Here is a 12,216-nt window from a genome sequence, read left to right as displayed (position 1 = left end):
TGAAAGTACTCAAAAACCAAACAAAAACAAGTATTTCTACTTTGAAAAAACTACAATCCCCGGGAAACAATCGCAGTTTGTAATTGACAATCAACCTGTCCAATCACAGGGTCTAAAATGTTAACGCTACCGCATTGGGCGGGGCGAAGTATCACAAGAATGGAGGCGATCGGCGGGCAAACGTTTCATTACACGCTTTGTAATGTTAATTCCCGCGGACGCTTGTTAGTTTTTTAATTTCAGTATTACCCACGGTGAGAAGAGCCTAACAAAAAAATTAATCAAAAGGCCGTGTGGACCAAGAGTGATGACTACACGAGGGATTGTCCAACGAGAGTAAATGAGAGGTAAGGGGGAAGAAGGGCCCGGCCGTTGAAGCCGGAGAGCTTCGGGGAAAAGTGGGTAGCGCCGCCTGACGGACCGCCCGACGAAGCGGGCAGCTGGCATCAGGAAACCGCGGTGCCGAGAAACAGGTCTGCAATATCGGAGGGAGCGCCGCCAACAGCTCTCCATATGCCATCACACGCGGCAAACACTGATATGGATCACATTTGTGAGGATATCAGACAGGGATTTGTTAGTTTATATAGCGTAAAAGATCCTGGTGTTGTGACAGAGGCCCTGATTTTGGTTGACGACTGAAAATTGCCTTGTTTGAAACCGGCTTTTCTCCCTAATATGTGTACGAGTATTACTGTTTGTTTGTTTACACGAAAGATTAAAAGTAAAAATGAAAATCCCTTATTATAAGACGTTTATGGCTTTTCTCGTTTTACATTTTGTTTCCTACAGGTGAAGTTTCAGTGTAGGACTCGCTACTGCCTCACTTGTCCCAAACTCATTGCTATAATGGCTGAGCAGCAGCAACAGGAGGAAGCGGAGGGAGTGTATGTGGAGCACCAGTATATGTGCAGCGAGTGCCACCAGCTCTTCAACACCCTGGAGGATGTGCTGGTGCATCAGCAGATCCACATGGGCCAAGAAGGAGAAGGGGAGGGTGAGGTAACGGAGGCCATGACCATCCACGGTGTCCCAGAGGTGGGCCTGAGTCAGCAGTACCAGTGTCTGGAGTGTGGGAGCCTCCTCATGAACCCAGAGGAGCTGTTGCAGCACCAGGAGATGCACATGAGAGAGGTTGGAATTGAGGTGGAGCAACAAGGTATGAGATTTATTTGTGTTTTTGATCATGTATGAAAAGCTGGAGTGTTAGGATATTGGTGCTTCACTTACATGGCTACTTTAAGACATCACTAACCACCTTTGTTTATGACCATTGTATAGAGCTGTGTGAGGTTATAGAGGCGGAGGAAGCTGGATCAGAGGCCCAGGTGGCGGGACCTGTGCAGTACCAGTGTCTTGACTGCCTGGCTCTGTTTGACTCACCTGAGACCTGGCTGGAGCACCGGCGGACCCACAGCAGGAGTAGCACACACAGTAACACCGAGACCACAGTAAGAGAGCCAAAGCACACTGTGACACAGTGTTAAAATATTAATTGGTGTTCTACTCATTAGTATGGCAGGTGTAGTTCCATTTGTTAATGTCTCAAATATGTATAATTAAACAAAAGAACCAATGTGGTTCCCCTCCAGGCTGGTCCCACAGATGGTGTAATGTGAATGGGTTATTGGGGTTATGTTTTTTTGTTTGTTTGTTTGTTTGGGTGGGGCGGGTTGTGCCAGGATTTCCTTTTGTCAGGCTTTCAGACAATCCTGGTAAAGACTCTGGTGCTGATGATTGAGATAGTAAAATAAGTTAGAGGTATTTCCCAAACTGTCACCTTCATTAGATAAATTTGGTCAGGATGTTCAGGAATAACCCAGGAACCATGAAGTTTGCAGATGCCCACATGGACAAGCCAAATACTTATTACAAATACAAGACAAAAGTTGAAGTGTTTGGCCGGGTGTGTTTGGAGGTGTAATGGTGAGGCCAACTGTCAAGCATGGTGGTGGCGGTAGCATCATGCTCTGGGGTTGTTTAGTTGCCACTGGTACTGGAACATTGCACAAAGGGGATGGAATATTGAAGGAGGAGGACTACCTCCAAATTCTTTTAACTTCACCTAAAGCCAACAGCTAGACTTTGAAACTTGGATGCAGTTGGGTTTTCCAATAGGACAATGATCCCAAACACACTTCAAAACTGGCTTTAAATTGATAAAGCAGGCTAACTTCTGGAATGGTTTTCCCAAAGCTCTGACCTCAGTCCTATTGGAAATTTGTTGACTAAGTTTAAAAGCCAGGTCTGTGCTAGGAAGCCAACCAAGAAGAGTGGTCAAATATCCAGCCAGACGCTCGATGATGGAAAAACCAAAAACATCTGGTTGAAGTGCGACTTGATGAGGGGCATTTAAGTTTGCACAACATACATGTATATGATTTTAAAGTCATTCCACCCCTGAAACGGAACAGTTCAAAGAAATCATTAGAAGCCAGAAACCACCATGACATTCACATCCATGATGAATGTATGTGAACATCTGAGCACAGTGTGTTCCTGTGACCGTAGTTCTAGTTCTGCTGTTCTTGTGTCAAGCCTCAAGACATCCAATCTGCAAAAATATATCAAATATTTAATAATTAGAGGAACTTAGGAAAGGAGAAAATGTCAATTTTGTTTATTTTGTGGTGCATTTGATGCTTTTAATTCAGAAATTCATGTTTTTGTTGCCTTGCAACAGGAGTACGTGTTACAGCCAGACGGCACCGTCACTCCACTGACCAACGTGCAGAACTACGTGTTGAGTGAGCAGCAGGCTGGAGAAATCTTGGCTCAGGTACTTTGATTTAAACCCTGAGACGACACACAGGGATGGGAATTGTTTTGAATTTTTTCTCTGGACATTTCCGTGTGTTTTGCAGGTGCTCGCTCATCAGCAGCAGCAACAACAGCACAGGAAACACCATTCTGCATCTAAACCTGCTGCACCCTCCCGCTCCTCTCTGCTGCCTCCTGTAACTCCGACTCCAGGATCTGCCACTATGCACCTACAGATCCTGACAGCTCAAGCTCTGGCAGATAGCTCCACCACTCCTGGTCGCCGGCGCTCCAAGCTGCCCGCTCTGTTACCCTCTGTGGGCCACAGCTCCTCAGTAAAGCTGGAGAATGGCATCCAGAGACTGGAGTTGAGGCTGGCTCCAGGTGTCCACCCTGACAGCCAGCAGCAGCAGCCAACAGAGGTGGTGGTAATCCACCCGTACGAATGCTCAGAGTGCTCCCTTCTCTTCCAGACACCGGAGGACTTCCTCCAACACCAGGGAGATCACTTCCTGGGCCAGGACAAAGAGAGCGGCGAGCCAGGGGTCATGAGTGGCATTGAGGAGGTGCGATGGAGGGAGGAGATGACCGAGAAGGTGGATGACATACGCCTCAGAGGAGCAGAGAAAAAAACTGCTGTGTGGGCTAAACCCCAACAGTGTGAGCTCTGTAACCGAACTTTCACCTCAGTCAACCGGCTGGCCGCTCACAAGCGCGTGCATGAACAGGGAACACACGAATGTCCGGAGTGTGGGAAGGTATTCAAGAAGGCCACATCACTGCAGACGCACATGCGCACGCACTCTGGCGTGGCCCGATATCTTTGTGTGGACTGTGGCAACGGCTACACCACCGAGATGACTCTGATCATGCACAGGTGAGTGCTTGGTAACACCAAGGCAGACAAAAAACCCTTTCACCCCAAAATCAAATGTTTTGTCTCTGACCTGTAGCGCTGTTTGTCAGTCTGAATTATGGAGAGGTGAACTTCCCAGAAATTTTCTGCCTTTTTCTTGAATAGAATGGAAATGTATGGCTTCTGATTAACCTCGCATATCTTCTCACAACCCATGAAAAATTTCGCAAACCTAGTTGTGAGCACTTTAAATTCAACTCAGGTTTAATTATATAGCACCAGTTCACAGCAGCAGTTACCTAAAGGCTGGTTGTACCACATATTTTATAAACTGCCTCCATCTGACAATAGAGCTCACTGCAGGTATACAGGCCATTCCCAGACTGCAGATCGACTACCGCTGCTGGATCATAAACTGCAGCATAACTAAGGGAGGACTCAGGGTTACCTAAACCAGGCCAAACTATATACTTTATCAGTTCAGTTTTATTTATATAGCGCCAAATCACAACAACAGTCACCTCATGGCGCTTTATATTGTAAGGTAGACCCTACAATAATACATACAGAGAAACCCCCAACAATCATATGACCCCCCTATGAGCAAGTACTTTGGCGACAGTGGGAAGGAAAAACTCCCTTTTAACAGGAAGAAACCCCCGGGAGAATCAGGGGGGGGGGCATCTGCTGCGACCGGTTGGGCAGAGAGGAAGAAGACAGGACAAAAGACATGCTGTGGAAGAGAGACAGAGATTAATAACAGATATGATTCAATGCAGAGAGGTCTATAAATACATAATGAGTGAGAAAGGTGACTGGAAAGGAAAAACTCAATGCATCATGGGAATCCCCCAGCAGCCTACGCCTATTGCAGCATAACTAAGGGAGGATTCAGGGTCACCTGGTCCAGCCCTAACTATATGCTTTAGCAAAAAGGAAAGTTTCAAGCCTAATCTTGAAAGTAGAGATAGTGTCTGTCTCCTGAATCCAAACTGGAAGCTGGTTCCACAGAAGAGGGGCCTGAACTTTTAAATACTCTAGGAACAACAACAAGTAGGCCTGCAGTGTGAGAGCGAAGTGCTCTAATGGGGTGATATGATACTGCAAGGTCATTCAGATAAGATGGGGCCTGATTATTTAAGACCTTGTATGTGAGGAGCAAGACTTTAAATTCAATTCTGGATTTAACAGGAAGCCAATGAAGGGAAGCCAGTAGGGGAGAAATATGCTCTCTCTTTCTAGTCCCTGTCAGAACTCTCACTGCAGCATTTTGGATTAGCTGAAGGCTTTTCAGGGAGTTTTTTGGACATCCTGATAATAATGAATTACAGTAGTCCAGGCTGGAAGTAATAAATGCGTGAACTCATTTTTGAGCATCATTCTGAGACAGGATATTTGTAACTTTAGAGATATTGTACAAATGGAAGAAAGCAGTGCTGCATATTTGTTTGGTCAAGAATAAATGCAACATTCTTCAGTGTTATTGGGGGCCAAGAGAAGGCCGAGTACGATAACCTCAGTTTTATCTGAATTTAGAAGCAGGAGATTAGACGTCAGCCAGGTCTTTACGTCTTTGAGACATTCCTGCAGTTTATCTATCCATGAAAAATAAGTTAAAGCTGGCTATCTATGCCTTCTAATAGTACTGCCCAAGGGAACGATGTATGTTAGTAAAATTGGACCTTGCACTGAACCCTCTGGAACTCCATAATTAATCTCAGTTGTTGAGGAGGACTGCCAATTTACATGAACAAATTGAAATCTTATCAGCACGATCTAATCTCTGTAATAAAATATTATGGTCAACAGTATCGAACACTGCACTTAGGTCTAGCAGGACAAGCTCAGAGATGAGTCCACTGTCAAGATGATCATTTGTAACCTTCACTAACATTGTTTCTGTACTGAGATGAGTTTGAATAAACCATTTCTCTGAAGATGATCATTTATTGGTTAACTGCTCTTTAAAAAACTGGGAGCTTTGTGTAGAAGTACTTTGTGTCTATACAAAGACAGCATTCATGACCTTGTGACTAGAGCCTCACGCTTGTGACAGGATCTAAGCGTTAGTGATGTCTTCTTCAACTCGCTCTTCATTTCTTTAGTTGGTAGAAGCAAATAGTAGAAAGGAAATGGTTCCTACATGGAACTAACACAAAGGTTTGTGTATTTATTTGTTTATTTTCATGATTTCTGGAAAGAGACCAGACACTTTTTAAGATCTAGTTATTTCTATCTCCTTCTCCTGATTTCTTGTAGGAAGTCCCACACTGCAGACCCCCTTCATAAGTGTAATTTCTGCAATAAAACCTTCACTAACATGACCAAGTATCTCTACCACCGTCGAATCCACCTCAACCGTGACACATCTGGAGCATCCATCCCTGTCCCTGCGGTAGTAAAATCAGCACACCACCTTCCTATTGTCTCCACAAACTTCCAAGTTAAAACAACTTTTCAATCTGACGCGTGCCTGTTGTCTTCTCTAGGTCTCGGCTCCGAGACGAGCGTCTGCCTCTGCTCTTGCCATCCTACAAAGAGCAAGAATGAAGAAGTATTTCCTCAATGATGAGGCAAAACTAGACCTGCTGGCTCCTCTCACCGAGGAAGACACGGTAAAATTGGGAGATACTAGACAAAGCCCTCAGAGCAAAGCAGAAAGACGTGAAGATGAGAAGAAGGTGGGGGAAAACAGCATGGAGGTGTCTGAGCCATGTGAAGAAAAACTTGATGATGTGCAGCAGGTGAAAGATGGCTCCGCTACAGAGCCTGCTGCCGGGGGTGACGCGGGTGTGGCGGTGTCCTGTAGCCCCACGGACGAAGCAGACGTTGCCTCGGCTACACCATCGGAAAAGGGGTCCTTTTCCTGTCGTTCGTGCCCTAAAACATTCACCTCGCAACTGCAGCTCGTACAACACCGACGCAAATCCCACGTTCCCGAGCGCAGCTTTGTGTGCGGCATGTGTGGAAAGTCTTTTAAGAAGCAGATCCACGTGCGAAACCACATACGCACGCATACCGGCGAGAGGCCCTTCCAGTGCTCGGACTGCGGCAAAACCTTCTCATCTCTTGCCAACCTGACGAGGCACAACCTCATCCACTCGGGCGTGCGGCCGTACCGCTGCGACGTCTGCCACCGCTCCTTCTCGCAGTCGTCTAACCTCCGTCAGCACAGCCTGCTTCACTCGAGCGCAGCCACGCTGAGCTGCCCAGACTGTCCCGCCACTTTCCGCTGGCCCACTAAGTTGGCAGCACATCGCTTCACACAGCATCCGGGATCTCCAGCGCCTTTTCCCTGTTTTCACTGTGAGGCTGGCTTCCTGACCAATAGGCAGCGAGAAAGCCACTGCCTGCAGGAGCACCCCGGGCTGGTCCAGGCAGCTAAAGAGTCCGAGGAGGGCAAAGAGAATGGCAGCCAAGCAGATGCAGGGAAAGATCTGACCTCGGAGCCCTCCACCTCAACGTCCGAGTCCGGGGATTCATCCAGCCATGTGAGAGGGAGCCTGGATTGCAACGTTTGTGGGAAGAAGCTCAATTCTCCCGCCAATCTACGACTTCACAGGCTGAGCCACTTCACCTTGGGGCCTGGGCGGCCACGGTGCACCCCGGGGAAGAGGCCCAAAGCTCACCAGTGTCCCCTCTGTGGCAAACTGTTTGTGTCGTCCTCCGGAGTGGCGCTTCACCAGCGGGTCCACACAGGTGAACGTCCGTTCCCCTGCCAAGTGTGCGGAAAGCGCTTCCGTCAGAACACGCACCTGCGAGAACACCTGCGCACGCATTCGGGTGAAAGGCCGTTCCGCTGCGAGATCTGCGGAAAGGGTTTCATCCAGAGCATGCACCTGGCAGAGCACCGTCGAACGCACACAGGCGAGCGGCCGCACGTGTGCCCCCTGTGTGGCAAAGCCTTCAAGACCTTCTCTAACCTGAGGAACCACAAAAAGACCCACGTGAGGCAGCAGAGGCTGGACGAAGAGGCCGCTGCTCAAGCCTCCCTGGAGGTCAGTTCTGCTGTGGCCGTGGTGGACGCTTCGGCCGTGGAAGTATCCAACGGGCAGCCTCAGGTCATCCAGATCCAGTCCTCTGATCTACAGCAGGTAAGAGATGATTTCCCCCCTTTTTAATCTGTTTTAATCTTAAATTTTAATCTGGTTTAGATGAGGCCTGTTTTTATGCTTTTTAACACAGGTAAAGGTTCAGATGTTGAGGTCAGTCTATATTGATATTTCAAATTTCCCTCCTCACAGGCACCAACCATCATGTGTAATGAATTCGGGGAGACGATCGCCATCATTGAGACCAGCGAGGGAGCAGTGCTGCCCCTGGAGCAGGCCCTGGAGATCTATCACACAGCTTTGGAGAACGGACTCGCCATGGACACGGTCGCCGTGGACGGACTGCAGCTCCTCTGAATCACCAAAAAATAAGTTTACCTTTTAAAAGCTTTCACGAGTGCTAATTGTGACTTAAAGACTAATCGACTACTGTGAGGAGGAGACTTGAGTACTGAAACCAGCCAATGAACGACTAGATAAGAGTGCTTAAACAAGAGATGAAATAGTTTTGGCAAACAGACCAAAGTACGCCTCCTCCCCTCTTTTAGTGACCTCTGAGATGGCTCGGCATTAAAATCTAATGAAACGATGTTCACTGAAATAAAGGATTTGCTGTTGGTGATGAATAAGGACTACTGGTTGTGCCACAGATCGTATTTGTATTATTAATGGTATATTTCATCATTTGGATGTGATTTTGTTTTCCTCTGTTTAAATGTTTGGTCGGCTTGTTAATAAATCTTTTTTTTTTTTTAAGATCATAAGTGTTCATCACATTCCCCATTTTTCTAATCTGCGACTCCTCTTCTCCGTCCTCCTGCCTGTGACCCAGAACAAGGGAAATGGAATTTACAAACCACGATGGGAGGTGGTCTCTTCAAACAGCCAGTCCATTATTTATTTTTAAGATGATCAAATGTGCAATTAAAAGTACCCCTAAAATATAAAGTACATCATAAGTACAGCGGTAGTTGGGTCATAACAAAAGTTTACGATGCCATTGTGGCACACATATTTTAGGGAAATCCCCTTCACCTCGCCCGCTCTTCTCACATCGTTGGTGGGAGAAATTTAAGAGCAAATAGAGCGTGGACAGCCAGGAGATCTCGTGGCTCTGATTTGGGTTTTTCACTGGCATGTTTTGGGTCTCTGAAGTTGTTCATAATAACCTGCAATGAAACGGGCTGAGGTGTCTTTGCATGAGTTGCGTTCAACAGCAATCTGACAAAAAAAAGTGGAATATTCTCAAATAAACAGGTTTAAAAACATTTACTTTATTACAACTCTGCTGGTTTTCCTGTGGCTCTGGCTGCAACATTTTTTCTCCCCATTCATTCATTCATTCATTCATTCATTCATTCATCTTCTGATGGTTATCCAGGTCCTGTCACAGCGGGAGCAGTCTAATTAGGGATACCTACACCTCCCTCTCCCCAGCCACCTCCTCCAGCTCAATCTCGATGACAAATAAGGTCAAGGAAAGGTATGAAGGAGAAGCTTGGTGCTCAGAGAGTTTGACAGCACTTAAAAACTCGCCAGCATGTCCTGAATCTAGCCCAGGGCCTTCTCCCACTTGGAAAATGAATATCATCACATAGTTAGGGAGTTAGAAGTTCAAACCACCTCGCCTGAATCCTTACTCTGTGCAGGAAAACCTTAAAGATGACTGATTTGAACACTTCCACGATAAAAACAACAAATGAGGGAATATATGTTGCAAATCTGGCGCTCCATCCCTCCTGTGGAGTTTCAGAGACTTTGAAGCTCCATCCTAAGCAGCACTGTTGTCCTGCTAAAGGTATAAGGTCATCCAGCACCTCACCATGTTTGGTTCCCAGACAGTTTACACCCAGTCTTAAACCCTGCTGAAAAAAAGGTTTATGGTCTTAAAACTGTGCCTTTGAGTTTTTCCTTTAATCTGCCACTGATCTATCGTCCATAAAACCCCACTTTTCACAATGCCAGCAATAAAATCACTTTAATTGAACACCTATTTTTATTTGCATACTGAAAGATACAGATACAAACTTAATTTATATAAATTCCTCTCCTGCATACTGGAACAGCAAAACAAGGAGTAAAACACAAAAACATTAATAGCCATATTTATTATAGTTGCTTTTTTTCCCATTTCATGTGTTTTACCTTCAGTAATGGTGCCTTAAAAGTCAACTTATGTTTAATGACAGTTTTCCTTATCAATAATATAACGAGTCTACTGACTCTACAGTAATTATTTACAACACAACCAAGTCTTGCACAAAGACACAACCAGTATTATATCCACCCAGCGCTCGTTGATTTGTCACCCTCCCGTCACTTCCCCCGGGTTTCTCTCCGCCCGGCCTAAAAAAGGGAGGTCTAGAAAGAGCAATAAAGTGACAAAGGGAGGAAGGAGGGGAGGAAAGGGGTGGAGGAAGGAGATGTACGTTGAGGCTATAGAGTCAAACTTATCGAGGGACAGAGAGGCATTGCTGGAGGGGTGGGTGTGGGTTGTCTAAAAACCATACGGCTTATTACTGCTGAATGAATATAAAGGTCCACGTCAGGTCTGTCTCTGTTAAAACGAATAATAAAAGAATAAAAGAAAAAAGATTAACTGCACCGCAGGTCCTTGCTGAGGTGAGACGCCAGCCAAGGGAAGACTACAACGGAGGAACTGTACAGGTGTGGAGCAGCATCTCTCACCTGCCTCCAAAAGTATATAAAAACAAAAAAACAGAAAGAAAGGAAACATCTGCCCGCAATGATAAAAAGAACTAAGGACAGGGATTCACTGCAATGATATGAGTAGTAGTAGTAATAATAATAATAATAATAATAATAATAATATAATAATAATAGTAACCATAGGAATAGTACAACAACAAAGTGAATATGACAATGTTAAATACAAATCAAATTACTTTAAAAAAAACAAAAAAAACAAAACGGTAATAAAACTGCTTGGCAACAGAGGATCGAGGTCCTACGAGTAAGAGGCTGGATGTGCCCGATGACTCTGACATTCCTTCCTTCAATGGCTAGCGAATGAGAGGCACAGGAATGCTCGTCCCTACCCGCTGGCATGTGCTAGGGTCAGTCGCGAGGAGGGAGGAGGCCAGTCAGGTAACTGCAGGAATGATGGCACTGCCAGAAGTCCACTTAAATTTCAGTCAGTTTTTCAGTCACTCCCAGTAGGCCTCTCCTGAAGGTCTACATATGAGTGGACCCCCCCCCCCCACAAGAACTTTTCCAGGTCCACTGCAACAACTTGTCAAATTCAAATCAATTCTGGCTGTTGAGGGCCCAGCCCCCGAATGTCAGCAGAAAAACAAAGACGAGCTCACAACAGTTAGTCACTAGGTACAGGTTTGTTCCTCGAGCAGGTACTGAACTGCTTTTACTCCTCTAAAACTATTAAAAACAAAACAAATATCAAACCCTACGACGTCTTCTCTTAAAACCGCCCGCTTTTCACTGTCTCAGAAACGGTTGAGCGTGTTTCTCCCTCCAAAACGGGAAGACTTTCTTCTTCAAGGCAAATGAGTGCAGCTGTACACAATGGTCCTTCGTTTACTGGCATCAATGGGAGCTTTCTCCAAGGTGGGTTAATACAGAGTGCTAATTCAAGTGTGAGAATTCAAAGTTTTCCAGGGTGTATGTGTGGTGGTTTTTGTGCCACTGGTTTTTAAGATGTTCTTTTTAAATTTTTTGTTTATTTTTTGGTACAATGGTCACAGATTATTAAAAAAAATAGGTCCCGACATTGCATACAAATGTCTCTCACTCTCAGAATTCGAATGCCGATGATGGGAAGAAATCGTGATCTGGCAAGAGCAGAGTGGAGACTATTGATAAGGAAAAGTGCATAGGGGGAGGTGGCACACAGACACCGGTTGGGTCAATTGAACTCGCCGGCTCCCCTCATCTAGAAGAATCATGTGAATCACGAGGATCCTCCGGGCTCGCTTCTGTCCCGTGTTCCATGTCTTCATCCTGTGGGTCTCCACCCGCTCTCAAAGATCCTTCCCCTGACTGAGACCCAGAAGGTCCAGCGATGGAGCCGGCTGAGTCTGAGCCGCCTAAAATAGAGATGTCGGAAGGAGCAGCTGTCTGCATGATCTTCTGCCGCACCTCCCTGATCTTCAGCTGCAGACACACCTTGGTGGGGAATATATCTGAGTATCTCGTCTGGAAGGCTGCAGTGGCCTGAGCTGTAGACAAAAGACGAAATCACCAGGAAGTCTACAACCAGAATGAAGAACCAGAAATCTGTGACTGTGTGTGTGAGAGAGAGAAAGGTTGGTGGGTGCGTATAACCTGATGGGAAGAAGCCCTGTTCCTGGAACAGCTGCATGACCAGTGCTCTCCTCTGGTCCAGCGTTCGGCGCAGGGAAGTGTACGGCACCTTATCAAACTCCAGTTCAGTCAAGATGTCTTCTCCATCTGGTGCTGGGAAAGAAGCTGGAGATTATAAACCATTAGATCCCTGAGAGGAATTTGAATTAATTTTAACATCACAGTCACATTAAATAGTAACGAATTAAATGAATTTAAAAAGGAGGT

At 45.9% G+C, this 12,216-nt stretch overlaps 2 protein-coding genes across 7 annotated transcripts in view; one reads left to right on the top strand and one right to left on the bottom strand.

The window, feature by feature from the left end:
* The first annotated feature begins 125 nt into the window (after positions 1-125).
* znf526 (zinc finger protein 526) lies at positions 126-8,951 on the top strand. The gene is made up of 8 exons (XM_005925149.3): positions 126-347; positions 793-1,159; positions 1,282-1,451; positions 2,684-2,779; positions 2,865-3,637; positions 5,876-6,011; positions 6,106-7,710; positions 7,861-8,951. Exons 2-8 carry the CDS (start codon positions 850-852, stop codon positions 8,023-8,025), a joined length of 3,255 nt encoding a protein of 1,084 aa, XP_005925211.1. The 5' UTR covers positions 126-347; positions 793-849; the 3' UTR covers positions 8,026-8,951.
* Positions 8,952-9,757: 806 nt separating this feature from the next.
* Positions 9,758-12,216, bottom strand: part of cicb (capicua transcriptional repressor b) — a 44,308-nt gene continuing 41,849 nt past the window's right edge. For 4 of the 6 annotated variants that reach the window (XM_014334444.2, XM_014334445.2, XM_014334449.2 and 1 more), the window contains 2 exons: positions 11,971-12,114; positions 9,758-11,864 (listed from right to left, as the gene is read on the bottom strand). In XM_014334444.2, coding sequence (XP_014189930.1) covers positions 11,575-11,864; positions 11,971-12,114 — 434 coding nt within the window. In that variant the 3' untranslated portion in view covers positions 9,758-11,574. The remainder of the gene's footprint in view (positions 11,865-11,970; positions 12,115-12,216) is intronic. The other 2 variants (XM_014334446.2, XM_014334447.2) reach the window with 1 other exon arrangement.

This window comes from Haplochromis burtoni, unplaced genomic scaffold, assembly GCF_018398535.1.
Source record: "Haplochromis burtoni strain Fernald_Lab_line unplaced genomic scaffold, NCSU_Asbu1 Contig_80, whole genome shotgun sequence".
Taxonomy (NCBI): Eukaryota; Metazoa; Chordata; class Actinopteri; order Cichliformes; family Cichlidae; genus Haplochromis; species Haplochromis burtoni.
This window is presented reverse-complemented; position numbering and strand designations above follow the sequence as displayed.